Source organism: Osmia lignaria, unplaced genomic scaffold (assembly GCF_051020975.1).
Source record: "Osmia lignaria lignaria isolate PbOS001 unplaced genomic scaffold, iyOsmLign1 scaffold0036, whole genome shotgun sequence".
Classification (NCBI taxonomy): domain Eukaryota; kingdom Metazoa; phylum Arthropoda; class Insecta; order Hymenoptera; family Megachilidae; genus Osmia; species Osmia lignaria.
In genome coordinates, this window is record NW_027478177.1 from 330,643 (window position 1) to 353,066 (window position 22,424).

The 22,424-nt window shown below is 42.0% G+C and overlaps 1 protein-coding gene and 1 long non-coding RNA gene across 4 annotated transcripts; one reads left to right on the plus strand and one right to left on the minus strand.

Moving 5' to 3' along the window:
- Nucleotides 1-8,616: 8,616 nt before the first annotated feature.
- LOC117611315 (uncharacterized) lies at nucleotides 8,617-10,946 on the plus strand. 3 transcript variants are annotated; one of them, XR_013064093.1, is made up of 5 exons: nucleotides 8,617-8,881; nucleotides 9,000-9,172; nucleotides 9,417-9,773; nucleotides 9,840-10,088; nucleotides 10,166-10,946. It is a non-coding gene; the product is annotated as an uncharacterized LOC117611315 (long non-coding RNA). The 3 variants fall into 3 exon arrangements; XR_004583139.2 differs by having other exon boundaries at nucleotides 9,000-9,773; XR_004583138.2 differs by having other exon boundaries at nucleotides 9,000-9,768.
- Nucleotides 10,947-13,596: 2,650 nt separating this feature from the next.
- On the minus strand, nucleotides 13,597-14,499 carry LOC117611317 (uncharacterized). The gene has a single exon (XM_034339260.2). The coding sequence runs from the start codon at nucleotides 14,497-14,499 to the stop codon at nucleotides 13,597-13,599; it is 903 nt and encodes a 300-aa protein (XP_034195151.2).
- Nucleotides 14,500-22,424: the final 7,925 nt, after the last annotated feature.

Below are 22,424 nucleotides of genomic sequence, written 5' to 3' on the forward strand. Positions count from 1 at the left end.
TAAACCGCGTTTTATCCGGGATTGTTCTCTAACACCTTATCTACTTTCTAAGAGACCACCTAGGCGCTGTTATTAACATAAATAATGATAAAAGCAAATGTTACCTGTTAGGCAAGTGTCCAATTAAAAGGATAAAAATCACTCTCCGCCGCAAGGGTGGAGATCTGTACAACATATAAAACAATAAATAAAATATGGTAATTACTACTAGGTCGCTATTATAAAATAAAATATAAATAAAATTCGTGAATAAAACATCAAGAATAACCTAAAACAACGAAATATCACAGTACGCAAGACTGATGTCATCGTCTTAAAACATTAAGGCCACCCTTGTGGTCTCGCATAAAGGGCGAGAAAGCGCAGGAAAACGACAAGGTCATTCAGACTTTTCTTTTCCCTTTCTTCTTTTTGAAAGGTCTTAGCACTTCGCTTTCGAAGATTTCCTTCTCCCTCAATGTCCTGTTAATGTAGTCGAGTATGTATACTCTAGACTTAACCTCTTTAAGCATCCTCATAAAATTATCTACCCTAAAATCTTCTTGTAATTGGTTACACAGTATTTCTCGGTCCTGTCTCCATCTCGCGCAGTTGAACAGGAAGTGGACGGGGTTATCTTCCTCCTCAGCGCAGAACCAACAGCTAGCGGAGTCCTGTTTTTTAAATTTCTTCAAGTAGGTACCGAAACACCCGTGGCCCGTTAATACTTGGGTGAGGTGGAAACTTAGAATTTCTGGACCCCAAGTAATCCACTCCATTATATCGGGGATCAGGGTGTGGGTCCATCTCCCTTTGGTGGATACATCCCATTCTAGTTGCCACTTCTGGATGGTAAGGGTTCTCAGTCTCTTCTTTTCCTTTTTCGTGCATTCTTTGCCTTCTTCTGAAGGTTGGTTCAGCAAACCCTCCCTGTAACTAAACAAGGATTCCCTTTCTCTTATTAGCATGATTAGTGGGACCTGCCCCGTCAATACACATAGGGCATCCGCCGAGACCGTACAATATACCCGAGACATCCTAAGCAGGGCAGTACGTTGGGTACTAATCAATATATTGGTGTTACCCTTAAATTTTAACCCCACACTCCATATCGGCGCCGCATACGTTATGACGGACTCGACCATCTTGTAGTAGAGCTTTCTAGAGAGGTTTCCAGCACCCCTCGTGTTTGGAGTGAGTAGCGACAACACATTAGCATATTTTAATGCTTTATCGCAAATAGCCGAGATATGGTGTCTAAAGGCCTGATTTCTTCCCAGCAGCAATCCTAGATATTTGACCTTGTCGGCTGTTTTAATAATGACCTCGCCGCAATTCAGGCTAAGCGTGTCCGGAACCCTCGATCCGGTTAGTAAGATGGCCTCAGTCTTACCTTGGGCCAGGGTCAAACCCTCTTTTTCGTACCATTTCGTCATCTCTGCTATTGCCTGCTCAGCTTTACTAACCAGCCGGTTTAGACTCGGTTCTATTAGCACAATCCCGATGTCATCGGCATATCCAATTAGGTGGATTCTCTTCCTCAGCCTTAACCTCAACAGGTCATCGTAGACTATGTTCCATAACAGGGGTCCGATCACGGACCCCTGGGGGACCCCCCCAAAGACCTGGTATCTAAGGACTGTTTCTTTACCTTCATACAGGATCCAGCGGTCATTCAAGTAACTCCGAATCGTGTTGATTAGTCTCCTAGGGAAGCCTCTTCTTATCATGCAGTTAATCACGCTGCTCCATTTTATAGTATTGAAGGCATTCTTGACGTCAAGAAGTACCAAGAGACAGTGGCAACCGTCTCTCTTTGCGCCCTCATATAATGTCAAAACAGCCTTCATCGCGTCCAGGGTAGACCGTCCCTTGCGGAACCCATACTGGTTCGGGGCCAGATCATCTTTCTCCAGCGCAGTGATTATCCGATCTTTTATAATCTGTTCGAACATCTTTGCAAGACAAGAAATTATTGAGAGCGGTCTATAAGCTTTGTCACCACTTGCAGATTTGGACTTCGGGAGTAACACGAGCCTGCCCGTTTTCCACTCCCTGGGCCAATATCCGACCGTGCAACAGGTGTTGGAAATATACGCCATCCAGTTAGATGCTCCTACCCCGATCTTTCTTGCCGCTAGGGACGAAACCGCATCGTGGCCAGGGGCCTTCTTAGGGGCAAGTTTGGCAGCCGCCTTCACAACATCTTCTGTAGTAATCGTCGGTTCATCTACTGGATCATCGCATCTGCTTTCTGGACAGCCTTCCTCCGTCGTCTCCATCTCTATCTCGTCCGGGTTGATAATAAAAAGCTTTGCCACTATGACATTGATTTCTTCAGGCGATAAGACGTCGGAAGGTGTCGTTTTGCTCTTTATTGACCGCATGACCATCTTGTACGGTCTGCCCCATGTATCACTCTCCACTTCCTGTAAGAGTTGTAACCAGTTTTCCCTTTTTGCTTTTCTAATCGCGTAATTAAGCTCGGCCTTGCTCTTCTTATATAAGGCCCTGACCGCCTCCAGCGCAGCCGGATCCTGTTTAGACTTGGCTCTTGTGTAACGCCTCCTCAATTTATTAGCTTCCTTTCTTTTTTGGGCAATCTCGGGGGACCACCATGCTATTGGGCAACGGTTAACCTGCGCTTTTCTCGAGTATTTGGTGAAACGTTTCAACATTCGATTTATATCAAATATAAAATCGTCTACATCTTTCGCCGTGTTATTTCGTGTTAAGTTTTCAAAATTATCATTACCGTACTTTTCTTCGTTCACCTTGCCCTTTCCCATTTCTAGGGGAGATACTCCGTTGTCCATTTTTGGGGTTGTATCAAAGGCATGTATAAGGTACTTGTGATCTGAGCCTGAGAATTCCTCAGACACCTCTGAGTCCTTCAATAAGTGCAGAGCATTTCTGTTGCACAGGACTATGTCTATTTTCGACCCCTTCCCGCGATCGCACGTCACTCCTCCTTTAGTGACCACCGGGAAAAGATCCACTGACGCACAGAACTGGAAAAGTGTTTTTCCCCTACTACACCAAACATCAGATCCCCATAGTGGGGACTTCGCATTAAAATCTCCCAGAACCATAATCTTGGTGTTCATTGTCCTCAGCGATGAAATTGAGGCAGAAAGCGTCGTTAGGAACGACTCAAACTCCTGGGCGGAGAGGCTGGGTGAGGCATAAACACTTACCACATAGTACTCATTATAGTTTACAATCACAAATCCTTCTTCTGTAGCCACTGGAGAGATTTTTTGACCTGCGCTAATCCCCCTGCTAGTAATATAGATGGCTACCCGCCCCGTCTTATCAACGAACCAGTGTTCAGGTGTCCTATACGGCTCAGAGACCGCGACCAAGTCAACCTCAAAATCACTTGCTGAAACTAACATCAGGTCATGTGCAGACCTGCAATGATTCAGATTTATTTGCAGAATCCTTATGAATTTTTTATTACTTTTCTAGCAGCTTCCTTATAGATTGGACAGCGAGTTGATGCTGCTACATGGGCTGCGTCGGACTCAGGGTAGCCCTTCTGCAGGTATAGTCCACAAAGCGGAGGTTTCTCACATTCTCTCATGTCGTGACCGGGGGTACCGCATTTCCTGCATAGGCCTGCACTATCTGTTGGCACTACCGGGCATCTTATTGCGGTGTGACCCACTGCGTGGCATCGGTAGCACCTAGTGACACGGGGGACCTCCTTAACTAACGCTACGGTCCAGCCAATCTTGATTCTACCTCTATTTACAAGTGTTCCGAAGACAGAAGCAGGGCCCTCTATCAACGCAACTTTGTTTTGACGGGGGTCTGTGCGTAAAACTTTCAGCCGTACCTCCTTCTGGGCGCAGCCCGTAGCCTTCATGACCGCATCGAGAATCTCTTCTTTCTCAACGTCTGGATCGATATTCTTAATTTCCAAATCTACTCTTTCTTGGAGCTTTGCGACCGTGATATCATCGCCGAGTTTACCTTCTAGCGCCTTTTTTATCGTTTCCAGGTCCGCCATTGGTGTAAATTCCAATAGTAAATTGCCAGCTCTCGTTTGTCCCACTCCCTTCACACCTTCCGGTGCCGGCCCCACAGTCCTCTTAACCTTTTTTAGGACCTCCGCGAAAGATATACCGGGCTCGAAGCGTATTGCAATGGTTTGTGGTTTGTTCCTCTTGCTCTTGTTATGTAGGGGTACCCTTTCAACATGGGTGTGACACTTATTTTCCACCTCACCGCCGGTAGTTCCGTGCAGCGGGGAAGGTCTAATTTTCCTTCCTGTTTTTCTCACCAGTTCCCATCTCGGTTCTCCTAGTTCAGGGCTATCGACATACACCATTGGACTCCCGATCCTTGTTTCCACACTCCTGATCTTGGGTTTCGCTCTGAATGCTCCTGTTGTTTCGTTCGATTTTGTCCTTTTTTCAGCGTTTTCTTGCGTAGGGGAGATCTCCTTCCTTTTATTCCTCGTTTGGAGGGGGGGGGGGGGGGGGGGGGGGGGGGAATTCCTCATCCATAGTTGTTTGAGTGCCCGCTTCCCGGCGCTCATACACCTTCTCCTCCGACGCGGCCTCGCCTCTCCCCGTCACGTGTTCCCTACCCATTTTCAGATATGTACTAATCATTTTCTTTTTCTTTTCAGGTGCTGCCACCCTCGTCGTTTCCTCTGTCAGCATATCGTCCCTCGCCGTTCTCAAATCATCAATCACTGAAGCTAGTTTCTCCAGGCAGGAGTCCGATTTCTGGAACGCTGTCTCCATCATTGTATTCATAGGTTTGTCCTTCATCATGGCTTTTCGAATTACCGCGTTAGATTCCATCATAACTACCGCCAACTCCACGATTACATTTAGGCACTGGTTTATCCGAACCTCCGGATCCCTAGCACGTCTGGGTAGATCCTCCACTGGGACCTCAATTATGGATTCATCCATTCGACTCGTGGAGCCCTTTCCTTTTGGGGCTCTCGGGCTCACTCTCACCTGTGGGGGGGACCGCTCTATCAGGGAGGCTCTTCTGAATATTTCATTCTCCATGTTGCTGGAGAACCATGTTTCGACGTCCTCTACCGTCCTCAGTCCACCCTTGACTACGTCAGTAGCATATGCTTTCGCAGGTGCCTGACGTTTAACCTCCTGCGATGCGCAGTCGCTGGTTGACGACTCGCGGGGCCCTGCACACACACCACCCGACGAGCCGGTACTGGAGTTTCCGGAATCTCCTGCACCGTAAGGTTTTTTATTATTTGTTGTGTTGTTCATAATTTTATTATTGTAGAATAGTCCAAAAGTATAGCCAGGTCGTCATAAAATCCATCCTATCCTCGCATTCAGGGTTCTTATAAAGCTCCTCACTTCCGGGGAGTAGTTTCTGTCCCTTGATCCACTACCATTGATCTTGACCATGGATCTTCACTCCCTTCAGCCCCCTTTTAGTCGCCTCTTACGACAGGCAGGGGATACCGTGGCCGTATTCTTTTCCCCCGAGCCACAGGGGAAACCTCACATAACCCTAACCCTAACCCTAACCCCAACCCTAACCCTAACCCTAACCTTTTTTTTTGTTATAGAAGAAGAAATGCATTTACGCACGCGCGGGATGATCCCCTTTCGTCTATTCGGCTAGAGGGGGCCTCATATCCGCCCTGAAGGGGCTGCCTGGCGCCCGTGAGGTGGGGGGCAAACCCAAAAAGGCAACCGCAGAAGGGGGCAACCTGGCAACCCGACCCTGAAAGGTTGGATTTAGCCCAAGAGTGGGTCACAGTCCAGAAGGGACTACCTTAAACAGGTAGTTCGGAAGGGACAGTCCCGCGGCTGGATACACTACCCACTAAAACCTCTCCCTTACGTAGGCCGCCGGTATCCTTTTTCATCCTTTGGGATATATAAGGGCTATCGGCGTGTAGCCACAACGGCGCTTTGGCAATTCAACGCATTTCGCATTATTCCGTCCTCCCTCAATCTGACATGCGCTAGGCAACCATGATAGATTGAGGATCCACGCCGCTGCACCTCCGATCAAGCGGTAGGACATTTTCAACCTGAGCATCAGCGCAGGAATTTTTCTTCAGTGACTGGATCGTGCCTTCCCGCGTGATCGCCACCCCACCTCGCCTGCCTAGCACTTTGCCAGGACAGGGGTTGTTCTTCAGCACGGCCAGGACAGGGACATCATATTTCCACAGTTGACCGTGCCTGTCTTCGTCCACCTGGTAGGTTGCTGATGATGTGCATTATCCCTGAGGTCATCACGCCCGCCTGACGTTCCACGAGGACAGGCCATTTTTCTTCAACCACGATCGGCACCGGAGGACTTTCCCACTCAACGGGTGATCGGGTCGTGTGTTCTGCCTGCTGCGCAGGGCTTGTTCTTCGACACGGCCAGGAACCGGGACATAATTTCCCGGTTGACCGTGCCATGTCTTGGTAGGCTGCCATCCTCAATGACTTGTTCCGTACACACTCCACACACACGCCACACTACTCCCAACAAGCATAGCTTCGAATGTCCAAACAACCTAAGCAAGTAAAAGAAGGCATGCAGAATACCCATGAAGAAAGTAGGCACCTTGTCAATTGAAATCAGGTAAGACATTAGCGAATAAATCCGAGTTTAACTTCCAACCAGACTTCCAAGAATCAGCAAATTAATTGGCCGAAGGAACCTAATGGAATCCGGATGCATCCGTCATAATAGCATGATTAATGCATTAAGTGAGTGAAAGTAAAACACTGCACCACAGTGTGTAAATCCGATTCTACATAACCTCTGGAATCAGCAGCATAATCATCCGGACACCCATCAAATTCCTTAAGACCGCATGGCAACACAATAAAACGTACAACATATACGCATTCAAACAACCAATCCATATAAACCAAACTCTATCAAATTCCATTGAATCCATTATCTCCAGCATGCAATAAGGCCAATCAAACTACACTGAGACATATAGACACATGTCATGACATAATCATGTAATTACAGCAGGTACAGTGAAATAAAACAAGCACTTATCAAGTCATTTAATTTAATTTTAATTTAATTTCATTCAATATACCATATACCACCGCTAATCACCCCATTCATTTATTCACTCAATTATAATAATATAATAGGAGATAGGGAGTTATATCATACAATACAATTTATAATTTAGCACAAAATACTGACTAAGTATAACCTAATGTAACTGAAACAACAGAAATAACTGAATATAATCCAAAATCTGAAATAATAAATAGTAATATAATATATTCAATACTTTATTCAATACATAAATTGAAATTGAAATGAACGGAAATAGAAGGTAAATTGAATGTAATAAACATGAATATAAATGTGACCATAATATAAAATAAATAAATAATAATATAATATATTATAATTTACACAAAACGGAGTAAATAGCACCACTTTGAAACACATACACTGCAATGGAACACAATGCATCACGGTGGAGTGCGCATTTTCATCACAATCACCTTCACACCAATTAAATTTTAAATTTAAACTTAAATAGCAGAATTCAATAATTAACTTAGTTAACACTTCACATCACAGATCACGAACGAGTACATAATGCACAAATTTGCACAATACCCGGAAGGAAAAGCAAGGAGTAAACACGCGTCACCGATGACTATGTCAGCTAAGACTGAAGACCGGGCCAAGTAAAAGAGCGAGACCATAAATCATAAAGTATATAGAGATAGAACCTAGTGTTCATAAAATTCCCTAGTTCACTCCATAATGGTTATCAACCGTCAAATTAACCATCAAACCATCAAATTAAGTAATTATACAGAATATATAAGTGCTCATAAGCGAAAATGCATAAACAAACAGTTTGAACAAATAAAAAATGACCAAAACCCAAAATAATGTACCTACAAAAGATGACCATAAGCCGCAAGCTACGCCTAGTTGGTAATCAACCGCAGCACCAAAGATATTACCAGCAACAAATATTCCATTTACCAAACAATGATACTCGGCCGCTCACTCCGTAACGGCTATCCACAGCCAAATTATCTGCCGCGCAGTAGTTACCTACCACGCGCCAGTTACCTGTTACACAGTTACCGACTGCAGAACTGTCTATCGTGCTGCCGCGCAATCCTAGGAAACCATACTTACCATCAGACTTACCATAAAAGATAAGTCTGGCATACAATACTATAAACGGAAAGATATACTAAAATCAAAGGGATCATAGATAAACTTCCAGACGGGCCAACATCAGGAATTAATTAATTAATAAATAAGAAAATAAAGAAATAAGTGAATACTATGATTATAAATATATTACGTATATAAAACATCATATAAGTTTGTAATAAAATAAATAAGATAGAATATAATTATGATTAAAACGCATAAAGTAGCCTGACAAAATGTAAATCAATAAAATAGGTAGGAAAATAAAATAGTAATAAAATAAAATAATAGGAAAATAAAATCAACCCGGATAAGCCCCGCAGATTGCGCAGATTGCAGGACGCACAGGGTTACTGCATTATCACGTCGCAAAGAAACAAATTATACAAAACACAATGAAGATAAGGCCAAGGAATGAGAGGCCGAATAAATGAACCAAATAAGACCCTTAACCAGAGCAAAATCAATATCAAACGCGTATAGTCAGGAATCCCGTGGAACCAGTCAGACATCAAACAACACACTGTCTAATAATATGAATTAATAAAATGAAATAAATGAAACCAAAATCGGATCAGGACAACAAGGCGACTAATAGAAAGATAATATGAAATGTGAGCCCGACATAATGCGTGACATAGTAAATAACATGACAAACGCGGTCAATAAAATAAATCGCAAAATTTAAACATTATACTGCCGTACCGTTTGCAAACAACCCCGACAAATTACATCGATACGACAGGTAAACACATGAAATAAATAGATGAATAATGAAAATAATGAAATATAAATCAATACCTATATGTATAATCGATTGAACCATAATTATAATTATAATTATAAATACATGCATTATGCAGAACCACCAAGAAGGTTGAATCAACCAATTAATTCAATTTATAAATAAAATACGAAGGCAAAGCAATAATATCCGGGAAAAAGTGAAACCAGCATAATAAGCAAAATAAATAAAATAAATAAAATAAAATAAAATAATGCAATAATGCAACGAACAAGGCCAAAACGTCCAAATGTAACTAACAAAATCATTCATCCCATTGAAATAGCGTATCATCAATTAATAATAAGAATAAATCTATTTAGCCAACTTATTCATTCAATTCTAATAATTTGCTAATTACCAATAATAAACAAAATATTATATTATATCTATAAGGAAGTTGCCAATAATGCCAATAATATTATAATGCAGTAATATAAATAGCTGAATGTGAGTTAACGTAGACTAAATTGAATAAATTGTGTGATCCCTACAGTGAAACAGGTCGCAAACATGCGTAATAGCCATGAGTGTGACAAAAGCGCACCTTATAATAAAGCATAGCCAGACAACTGCAGTATTAAAACATTCATTGAAACAATCATTGAACCGCAGAAACTTTACACCATGCCAACAGACACAGGGCATTGTAAAGAATAGAATTACAATTACAAGTTTCACAAAGTTACATCAATAGAAAAGAAGGAAAGTAAACTAGCAATTCAAGAAGACAATGATGAATGAATGATGATTGAATGATGAATGAATGATGAATGAATGAATGAATGAATGAATAAATGAATGAATGAATCAAGGAAGAGCGAACAACAGAACACCAGCAAGTATGGGTAAGGTAAAGTAGGATAAACCATAGAAAAGTCAAATTCAGAGATGGGATGACGGATACAATTATTTACAGAAACATAACCCTAACATTGGGCAAGATAGGAGGAAAAAACCCTCCTGCAGAACGCCATCTTGGGCTTCGCCCAAGAAAAGTCAAAAAAAAAAAAATAAAATAACCCTAACATAACCCTAATGTGTCAGAGCCACAAAGTGTCAAAACTAGCATGCAAGGACTCGCTAAAGGAATTATCAATTAAGAGAGCTGAATTGCAACTCAAAAGGAAGAAAAGAAAAGAAAAGAAAAGGAAAGAAAGGAAACAAGGTAAGGTAACTGCAATAACATACTATAAAATAACAGGAATAGCCCATCCCAATGACATAAATATTAAATTCCTACAGACTCAGCACAGCGTCACACCATCACGAGAGAGCCATACCATTACCAGAGAGAGACGTCATGAATAAATTGAATTAAAGAATATCAAAGAAGAACATCAAAATGTCCAATGAATATCCAAGGATGTACAGGCGACAAAACAAGAATCAAGAAGTCAAGAGGCGATAATGGAATAAATAGCGATAACAGTGATAACGTGGCAGAATAAAATAAAATATAAAATAACCGAATGGAAGCAACCATAAATATATAAACATATTAATATTAATATCATCCACAACACATTGTACCATCATGAATATAAAAATAAGCTAAATCATATCAATTACTTTAATTCAATTTGATTTGATTAAGAATGAATGAAAGAAAGAATGAGTGACAGAACAGTGAAGTAATTAATTAAAGATATTAAGGAAGAGTGAGATAATAGTAAGGCATAAAGTATAAAGTGAAAGCCATAACCAAGAACATAATGTAAAAGAATGTAATGTAATGCAGTGTAATGCAATGCAATGTAGTGTAATGTAGTGTAATGTGAAGAAAATGAAAAATAATAAATAAAATACCAAATATAGGAATTGAACTGAACAGAATATACTGTAACCGCCAAAATTACTATTCACAACTACACAGCTATCCACAACTATTTCTTAACCAAAGTAGATTATAAGCTAAATTATAAATAGTAAATGATAAATGATCGTGTCAATGCAAATGCAAAAGGAATCGATTATTGAATGACGTATCAAGATAGATAACTAAAGCGACAAAATCAAATCAAACATTAACTGCGTAGTTTAAATAGAAACTAAAAACTAGAAGAAACTAAAAACTAGAAACTGATTACCAAATGAAATATCAGGATAGAATGAATAAAAACAACAAACTCAAATCAAATATAAACTACGCAGCTAAATTAAACACCACATCAGTATATAGTCGAACAACAAATAAGTAAGTCTGATATTTAATAAGCAAACCATTATCAATCAATTATAAATAAACACCTGCACAGACAAAACCACCCATCATCACAGAAAAGGAATAAATCAAATCCATTGACCTTAATCAACCAAAATGAAAATGAATAATAGTAAATGAATACAGGATGCGATCAAAATAATTAAAGAAATTGCAGAAATTAAGAAATTATAAATTAAAAATTAAGAAAATAAAGAAAATAAAGAAAAATAAAGAAAATGTAAAGTGTAAACTATAATGTATAAGCAAACATAACCAGCACAATATACTGTGATATAAAACACAATAAAATGGAATAAGATACTGTAAAGTGAATTCCAACAATAATATAGCCGTAGATTATATAAACCATAGAGTCACCCTAACCCTTTTAATTTTTATTTTTTTTTTTACGAGGGGGAAAAATGTTTTACGCACGCCGAGCTGGTGGTCGCTCGGCAGTGTGGGGCTGCTAATCATAGCTTACCCACTAAAAAACCCACCTCGATTTCACCGTCTTGGTGCCGGTCACAAAGCTCCTCCTCCGGTACCGCTAATGAAGCATTACTTCGGGGTGGAGGGTGACATAAAATCGGCTGCTGCAAATGACTAGGTTCATTACCGTTCAGGAGGTGTATTCCTCACCTCTACTACCCAACCCGTACTGTTTTCATATACATATGTCAGAATAATTAAAATGTCAGGGGGGGTTAAGGCCCTCAGTCTCGTACATTATGTCTAGAATTTTAAAATCATCCACTATAACTTTCGTCCAATGTGGGTCATAAATCGATAAAAGCAAATAACTAAATAAATAATAAATAAAAACATAAATAAATAAATAAATAGTCCATAGATAAAACACCGTTAGTCGCATATTAAAAAGAGTATCACTGACCCCCTAGGTTTTCGCAAACAGTTGATCCCCATAGATTTTAGTGCGCACCCATCATTTACTTCAAGCTTTTTCTTGCTCTTCTTATTTTGTATCATTTTTCTCGCACTGCGCGTAGTCAATTGGTCTAAACATCTTCTTCATCCTCTTGTTACGTCCTACTTCCTGTTGTTAATGACCTTTGTCTCATCCTCTCCAGATCTTCTTTTTCTTTTAGGGTTTTGTTAATATACCCCAGTACAGAATTCCTCGTCTCCTCTTTCCTTAGGAATTTCATAAAATTTCCCTTGCAAAAATTTTCCTGTAGGGTGGTATCCAGATCTCTTCCTTCTGGCGCCCACCTATTGCACTCAAACAAGAAGTGCGTGGGGTCGTCTACGGAACTTGGGCAGAAATGGCACCATGCCGACTCCCTCTTTTTCATCTTGTTTAGATATGCTTCAAAGCATCCATGTCCGGACAGGATCTGCGTCACGTGGAAACTTAATATGCTAGGTCCCCACGTGATCCAGTCTGCGATTTTCGGGATCACTTCGTGCGTCCACCTGCCTTTTTCCGAGCTGTCCCACCTTCCTTGTCAGACTTCCATGGTGAAGGCCCGGGCATCTTCTTTTAGTCTGCTTGCTGTACCCTCCTCTTCATTCTCTTTTTCCTTAGTTTCTCTTTTGTTGAAGAGATATTCTCTTTCTTTTACAACCAGATCTAGTGGCACCTGGTCTGTCATTACACACAGCGCATCTGCTGATACCGTCCTGTATGCACGTGCCACCCTTAATAGCGCCGTTCTCTGAGTGCTTGTTAATATGCCCACATTCCCTTTATAGTCGATACCTACTGCCCAAATCGGCGCAGCATATAGTATCACCGACTCGATAACCCTATAATACAGCTTTCTGGCTGTATGTCCCTCACCCCTCGTATGCGACATCAGCAGAGCCAGCGAGTTCGCGTATTTTAGAGCTTTATTGCACACCGTAACTATGTGCTTCTTAAACGCCCTGTTCATCTCTAGCGTGACACCAAGATATTTCGCATCTTTTGCCGTCTTGATTTCCGCATGTCCGCATTTAATCTTTAGCCCTCCGGCCACCTTTCTGCCAGTCAGGAGAATCGCCTCTGTTTTGTGGTGAGCCAGGCTTAAACCCTCCTTCTCATACCAGACTGCCATGTCGCATATTGTCAGTTCTACGATCCTTCTCATGTTGTCCAGGTCATGATCTACCACAACCACGCCTATGTCATCGGCATACCCAACCAAATGAACATTCCTTCCCATATTCATCCTCAGTAGACCATCATAAACCACGTTCCATAGCAACGGGCTTATCACGGAGCCCTGTGGCACTCCTCCAAATACCTGGTATCTCGTCTCCTTATCTTTTCCACTGTAGATAATCCATCGATCCTGTAAATAACTACGCACCACGTTTATTAATTCTGGTGGGAAACCTCTTTCTTTCAGATTTCTTATAATACTATCCCACCTAACTGTATTAAATGCATTTTTTACGTCTAGTAAAACGAGGAGGTAATGTCTCCCGTACTCTCTTGCCTTCTGGCAATGCTCCATAACCAGCTTCATCGCGTCCATTGTGGACCTCCCTTTGCGGAAACCGAACTGGTTTGCTTAACCGCCCTCATAACTAGTTTATAGGGCCTTCCCCACACGTCTTTATCAACCTCCTGCAGCAGATTTGCCCAGCTGTTCCTCTTCGCCTTCCTGATCTCCGTATTGAGATCCATTTTGCACTTCTTATATGCCCTTGTTGATTTTTCTATGGCCTCATGATCTATTCCAGCCCTAACTCTTGTCAGCCTCCTGCTAGCTTTTTGCGCAAGTTTTCTTTTCTCCGCTATATCACTATTCCACCATGGCACAGGCGTACGCTTACTCCTCGCTCCTCCGTACCTGGTGTATCGGTTCACAAGCTCGCTCATTTCTTCAAGAAACTTGTACACCTCCAGGGTGGTGTGCGTGCGCGGACGTTTATCAAAGTTTTTATCACCAAATTTCTTTAAAAAGGCTTCAACGAAACCTTCTTCATCGAGCTTACCTTTCTCAATTTCGAACGGTGAGGCTGTCTCTCCTTTATGCTGTGCCAGCTGGAAAGTATGCACTACATATTTGTGATCGGACGCAGAGTAATCCTCGATGAACACCGATCCTGTCAAGTCCTGTAGTGCTCTCCTGTTACAAGACATAATATCTATTTTTATGCCTCGTCCACGATCACATGTAGCTCCTCCCTTCGTAACTACGGGGAAGAGTTCTGCTACATTACAGAATTCAAACAGCTTTCTGCCCCGGCTACACCATGCATCCGCACACCATAGGGGGGATTTAGCATTGAAATCGCCCATGACGATCTTCTCATCTGTGCTACCTTTTAGGGTATTCATTTCCGCTGCAAGTGAGTCCAGCATGTCCTCATATTCTTGTACAGTACCATTTGGCGACGCATACACACTAGCCATGTACATATTGTTAAATTTAATGATGACAAAGCCGTTCCCACTTTTGGTTAGGGAGATGTTTCTTCCAGCGGATATTCCCTTATTTGTTATAAAAATTGCCGCCTACCTGTATTGTCCACGAACCAATTATCCGGGACCCTATATGGTTCCAACACTACCACAAGGTCCACCTCATATCTGTCCGCGGTAGTAGACAATAAATCATGTGCAGTTCTGCAATGATTCAAATTAATCTGCAGGGTTTTAGCTTTGCCTTTTAAGGGCTCCTTGTACCTCTGACACCTCACAGATGCTGCGACATGGCACACTATCTTTTCCGGTAATTTATCCGCCACACAGAGCCTACATCTGGGTGCATTGACACATTCCCTCATCTGGTGTCCCAGTTCCCCACATATCCTGCAGAAGCCCCCCCCCCCCCCCCCTCTTTACTGCTTTTGCAATTTGTAGCCACATGTCCTAGCTCATGACATCGGAAGCATCGGAGTAGGCGTGGTATGCCCTTCACCAGGACGATGGTCCACCCTATCTTTATCCTACCCTTCCTAATCAATCTTATCATGTCCTCCGCTGGACCTTCCACCACCGCAATCTTGTTCTGCCTCGGATCTGTACGCAGGACCTTTATCCTTACATCTAGTCCCAGCTCCCTGCTGAGTGCTGCTATCACCTCCTCTTTTTCTACCGAGGGGTCTATTCCCCTTAGCTCCACATCTATCTTCTGTTGTAGCCTCGCTATCTCTACATCCGGCCCTAGTTTACCATCAATTCTCCTCTTAAATCCATCTAGGTCCGCTCCGGATGTAAATTCTATGAGTAGATTCCCAGCCCTTGTCTGCTTTACAGTCTTCACCCCGTCGGGGAAGGAGCCCGCCGCTCCTTTGACCTTCATTAATATATCCGCGAAAGACTTGTCCTTATTAAACCTGACCGCTATAGCTGGGGGCTTCGCTGGTCCAGATCTTCTTTTTGGGGTGCCCTTTGCCCCCGTACCGACCCCTCTTGGTATCCCATCCACCATCTTCCGCTCCTCTTCAGCTCTATCCTTATATCTCTCTTTTTCGCTTCTTCTCCTCCTGGCTTGCACTAATTCCCATTCCTGTACGTAGGGCCCCCCGTCTTTCCTTGGGGTTACTTCATCCCCCTTCCTCTTCCTCACATTTCCCCCCGGCGTTTCTTCCGTACTTGTGAGGAAAAACCTTGTTCTCTTACCCACCTTTTCTGTGGGGGGAGTAATCTCCTTCCTTTTGTGTCGGCTGGTCGGTAAGGAGGGGAAATCCTTATCCAGCTCCTCCGCTGTCTGCGTCGCCATATTTTTATAATTCCTCTTCTTCTCTTTTTCTTTTTCTTTTTATCCGACTTCGAAAAGGAGGAGGATACTCAATTCGATGTGTATGTATTTTTTTTTATTTTTTTTTTTTATGTATGTTCACCGATTACGCCGAGACGGATGGACCAATCGGAACGAAACCTTTTGCATTTGATAGAGTACGTCTCCCGATTGGTCCCGTTAAAAAAACATTTTGCATTTCTTCATTGTTAACGATTTTTTTACAAAAAACGTAATGCTTGCCTTATATTTTTCACTGATTACCGCGAGACGGATGAACCAATCGAATAAAAAATTTTGCATCTTGTCGAGTATATTTCCCGATTGGTCTCGCAAAAAAATGTTTGTATTTTTTCATTCCTAATGACTCATATCGCAAAAAACGTAATACTTCATTTATGTCTTCTGGCGTTTATGCTGCAGGGAATGTACCGATTGCGATGAAACCTTTCACATTTAGTAGGAGGTATATTCGCGATGATATCACTTGCAAAAATTTATTGAATTTGTTAATAACTACTGATATAGCAAAAAATCTACGCCTTCATGTTACTCTGCAAGGAATATATCGTTCGCGATGAAATCTTTCATATTTGGTAGGAATTATAGGGTGTCAGGCGACTACCTCGACAGCCGTAGAGGAATGATTGCTAAGGGGATTCTAAACAACTTTTTCCTTTGCCAAATTGTTGGTTAAAGCTTGGTTTGCGAGTTAATAACAAAATACACCGACCAATCCGAGCGCGGATAGCGCGCAGTCCCAGGGACTGCAGTGTCGGGTACGAAAACCGGGCCTGACGTAGGTCGCGAACGAACGGCTTGGCACCCCGTTGGCATAGCACAATAAGAAAACTAAACTGGTAGAACATTTTTAGTCGCTGTTTAGAATGAATATGGAACCTAATCTCTTATTGCCTGTCATAATGTAAAAAAGGAAATTCTAAGGACTTTAAACAACAAATAAAAATATTTGAAGTGGTATAATTAATAAACGTTCGAATTAAAGTCTACACTAATGATGCAAAATTTGAAAACAATTTAAATGAAACTTACCCATTCGTTTCTAAATTAACTTGCTACGCTGAAAGCAAATAATTCCCACTAGATCACTGTGTCGATTCCGGACATTCGATGAGCAAACACCTCGCCTATTATTCACACCTAAGTGCAATAAATGAGGGGAGTGCACTGGCCCGATCATGAAAACCGCTGTTGTACCGAACGTGTTTCCTCGATTCCCAGTGACAATTATCTCCTTCCAGCGTAGTAGGTTAATTTACGAACGAATGCGAAAGTTTCATTTATATTGTTTTCAAATTTTTCATCATTAACGTGGATTCCAATTCAAACGTTTATTAATTATTCCATTTCAATCATTTTCATTTGTTGTTTAGAATGCTTAGAATTTCATTTTTTACATTATGATAGGCGACAAGAGATTAGGTTCCGTATTCATTTTAAACAACGACTAAAAATGTTCTACCCGTCCAATTTTTTATTGTGCTATGCCAACGGGGTGCCGAGCCGTTCGTTTGCGACCTACGTCAGGCCCGGTTTTCATAGCCGACATTGCAGTCCCTGAGCCCGCGCGCTGTACGCGCTCGGATTGGTCGGTGTTTTTTGTTAGTAACTAGAAAAACAAGCCTTAACCAACATATTGGAAAAGGAAAAAGTTGTTTAGAATCTCCTTAGCAATCATCCCTCTTCGGCTGTAGAGGTAGTCGCGTGACACGCTGTATATCCGCGATGACCCCACTTGCAAAAATTTATAGAATTTGTTGTTTATTACCCATTTAAATTTGGTCAATATTTTTTAGGTTTATGGTTATTAGCTAAGTAACAGAAACCCAAAATCACCTTACACTATCCTAAAAATACTACAGGTTCCACTAAAAAGTGTGAAATAAAATAATTTTTAACAAAAAACAAATCCGACTTCGAAATGCACTAAAAAGTGTCAAATAATTTCTATTTCATTTATACCAATATTCCATAGCTATTAATAATATCCACTTAATCGTTAAATAGGATACCAAATACATTTCAAAGTTTTCGGAGGCGGCGCAAAATTAAAAATACCCGAACAAACGATGCTGCCAATAACGATTTGATTGCGGTATAGCAAACTTGGTAATTAATAAGTCGTAAGAGAAACATTATAGGTCCGGCTGAAAACATTTGTGATTGTAACGATTGTATGAGAAATTAGCAGCCCTCCTGATGTACATGCACTATACTGCAGTTCACAAGAGACCATACTTAACTCGCGCCGCTCACTAGGTCTACAGAGATTTTTAATAACTTGTGTTATTCCCCTCTACAGGTTGCTTCTTATTATACTTTGCGACCATATATATGGCGGGCAGAAATATATGACATACGATAATTGATAACCGGTGATGATATTGTAAAGTCTCACGATACAATGAAATTCCTATTATTTGTCGCAAGAAAAAAATGATGTTAACGCGAAGTCAGAAGCAACCTGTACAGGGGAATCACACGCACTATTAAAAATCTCCCTAGACCACAGTAGGTCACTAGCTGCGCGAGTTAAGTGCGGTCACTCGTGAACTGCAGTATAGTTAATTCGCAATGGGTTTGTTGATTCCCGTTCAATATTATTTACTTGAAATTATCAAATGGGTGATTTATCATAGGTTGCCGACGTCTGAGTTAGGATCTTCTTAGTAGAGGAAAAGTTTTTAATTTTGCGCCGCCTCCGAAAACTTTGAAATGTATTTGGTATCCTATTTAACGATTAAGTAGATATTATTAATAGCTATGGAATATTGGTATAAATGAAATAGAAATTATTTGACACTTTTTAGTACATTTCGAAGTCGGATTTGTTTTTTGTTAAAAATTATTTTATTCAGGTACCGGAACCTCATCATGGATCGTCCCCGTCATCGCCATTTCAGTATCCATCGCCTCCTCATCACTGGTAAGTAAATCTGTATTCTTCTTTGTACTTTTACCCTTACCTACCCTTTTCTCCGTTTTATGCACGTAGTGGGCTTCCTTTCCAACATCTTCGATATCATGTCGATACTGGCGTCGAGCTTCTCCTCCAGTGTCATTCCCTTCTTACTGCGTTTAGTCCTCTCTTTGTTTGTTGGCCCTACTGCTTGGGGTGTGGCTTCTTCCTCGTCACCGGTAAGGTCATCTGAATCCAGTCGACCTAGCGGGTATAGTATGTCCGAAGAATACCTACTCATCCCGGTTGGTGATTGCGAAAGCCTCGGTTTTCTAGAGAAGATCTCTTCCTCCCCAGCCGCACTCAACCACTCGTCCCTGCCATCGCCAGTAGCTTTTGCTATCACAGCGGCGTGGCGGTCTGCTGTCTGTGATGTACAGTTGTCGGATAACGACGCGGTGGGGCCTGTACACGCACCCACAACCGCGCCGGCACTGGAGCTACCGAGCACTCCTGCACCGTAACCTTTATGTTTCAGTTTTGTATTATCCATGTTTGTTTGTTAGAATAGTCCTTTAGCGTAGCCTGGTCGTCTTATTTTCCGTTTAGATGTAGGGTTTTCCGTTAATATAGCCATATCTTCATACCAAAAAGCCGTCGGTTTTCATACCCGCATACGAAAAATCAGTACCTATATACTCGCCTAGTCGACATAATGCATCCGTCCGGTACAATACTAGTAATAAATATTAAATAACACCAAGATAAATAAACAAAAAACACAAAATACACCAAACAAACTTTTGCCACATAGCCATGCTCTAACTTTATGCCTTCTTATCTTTCTTGTTTCGCCCCGTAACTAGAACGCTACTAGGGTCGGGTAAGAATACACGAAAACGAATATCAAACCTACAAGATCACTAGGAAATTTTCATTTTTTAATCAATGATCACTCATGGGTAGACAGTATATTTTCCTGTTTATGTCTAACTGCCTGTATCCATCAGTGCATCTGACCAACACTGGTTTGCTCTGTTTCACGGGTTACCGCAAACCCCAGCCCCTAAATCAGGCGAACCCCACTAACAGTGAATCATGTGAGGCCCCTGCCCCTTACATACTGTGACCATAACCGCACTGGGTTGTTTCGTACCCCAGCCCCTCATTTATGGGGACCGTACCGACATCGGGTTCTTCAGGACCCCGGCCCCTTAAACTTGAGGACCTTAGCTACACTGGGTTTGCTGGAGCCCCAGTGGGTCATCTAGACCCCTGGCAAAGTCAAATTTAGATTTTTATCCTCAAATATTTTGTAACCCACGCGCATACCTCTTCGCGCATGACGTCAGCACTACGTCATCCCTATGTCATGGGGTTCCTGGGACCCCCCGGGTTGGTGAGGACCCCGGGGTCATTTTGACCCACAGGTCACTAGGGACCCCAAAACTATATTTTTGCAAATCTGCAATAAAATTTTTGGGTCACCAAACTATCGCGGCCTACAGTAGTGTGACGATTTTCTGAGAACTACTGTATCCGGTCACCCACCACGCTTCTGCTCTCGCGTCGATGACGGCACCCTTATACTTACTAGGTGGAAGATTACTGCCGTACCTAGTCAAAACTTGATTTTAGGAAGGGTGGTGTGCCCCTTTCTATACCCGGCTATAAACGAGGAAATTCCCTGTACCGAAACTCTATAAATTGATTAATCCTGCACCATACGTCTAACCCGGCTCATTTAAATCGTTTTTGACTAGTATCTAGGCTTGGAGCAGCTTTTAAGTTTTTCCAAAATCTTTCCCGATGCGCGGGGCGCATGGAGGACTAGACCCTTTGCTGTTCTTCCCCGTGCGGTCGCGAAGTACGCAGACGCACGGGCTCGAGAGCGATCTGATTTGTTGATAGCTAACTCGTACACACGTATAGCAGCGACAACTGGTCGATTGACGCGATTTCCGTATCCGGCTGTCTCTTGCCGTTTCCGCTATCTTCCTCCTGCCCGTCTTTCTCGTTTACCTCGTGCAATTATGTATTTTTTAGTGTTAATAATGTGATTTAGCCACTCACCAGTGTTGTCTTATATACTGTGTATTATGTGAACTACCGTGTGCCTCCTTTGTTGAGTGAAAACCGTTTCTATGTCATCCAAAGATTCTGCCAACGTGATTGTCTCCATCTTGTGATCCTTGTCTCGTGTTTAAATAAATAGTCCTGTGTCCGTGAACTCTTGCACATTCTTCTATGTATAGAGTCTTCCCTAAACACCTAACACTTAGTTATCCCATTCATTGTTTATATATGGAGTGCAGTGTTTTATAGTGACTACTTGTGCGTGTCCACCACTACCCCTGTCACTTTCGTCCATATTCTCACTATTAGATCATAAATGTCGTAAAAACCATGTCCAAGCTGTGAAAACCCTTCATATTATTTTATTGTCGATTAATAAATAAAAACTTTATCACACAGTGTATAAAAATTTATTTAATTCCACACTTTTCCCGATTTTTCCCCCGTATAAAAGCCGGAGCGGACCCGGCACACGTCCAGCGCGACAACACGTCCCACATCACTAGAGTCACCCTAACCCTAACCCTAACCCTAACCCTAACCTAACCTAACCCTAACCTAACCCTTTTCTTTTTTTTTTACGAGGGGGAAAAATGCCTTACGCACGCCGAGCTGATGGTCGCTCGGGAGGGTGGGACTGCTACAAAGTACCCTACCCACTAAAAAACCCACCTCGATTTCACCATCATGGTGCCGGTCGCAAAACCCACGCCTCCGGAACCGCTAATCAAGCATTACTTCGGGGGCGGGACGACATAGTATCGGCTGTTCCAATCTACTACCTGTAACTGGGAGTACAAAAGGCTTCTGGCCTGTTACTAATCTTTCTCCTTTCATCTTAGAAATAAAATGTGTGAGTGAGTATACTCACTTTGTCAATGATTAAAAGGCTAAAACTTGTACTACAAAAGTGTGTCAAAAGAAAAGAAAGTCATTCCGTAAAATATGATTATAATACTCCTTGTAAATCTTAAAACACTTAAAACAAAACCTCCACGCGAGGGGTCAATCCTTAAGATCCTACCATAGTCCGATAAAATTTTACCCCATGTAATATAATTCTGGGTGTACCTAGCCCTATATGCGAGAACTGGGAACCAGCAATGTTCCACACCACTGCATTGACCTATGTTACAGGTCTATTCAAAAGAGGACCCAATAGAGTGAGTGCACATCCATCATTGTATTTTGTATTTACTTACCACATATTCACTCTCTATTAATTCCTCCTTCGTCTTCCTCGTGTTGTTGCAGTAGTTGCTCTTACTGTTCTCTTTCTGATTCTCTCGAACTCTTCTTTTTCCTTTAACGGTTCCTTTATGTGTGCCAGTACTACATACCTCGTCTCCTCTTTCTTAATCAGCTCCATCAGGTTTTCTTTGCAGAAATCAACCTGAAGTGCGCTATTCAACTGATGTCTTGCTTCCGCCCATCTGTCGCACCCAAAAAGAAAGTGTTCCGGGTCGTCGATACATCCTGGGCAGAACCAACAATCTCCATATTCCTGACTGCCTATCTTCTCCAAGAATTTACCGAAACACCCGTGCCCCGTCAATACCTGAGTCAAGTGATAGTCCAGGATATCAGGTCTCCAAGTAAGCCAGT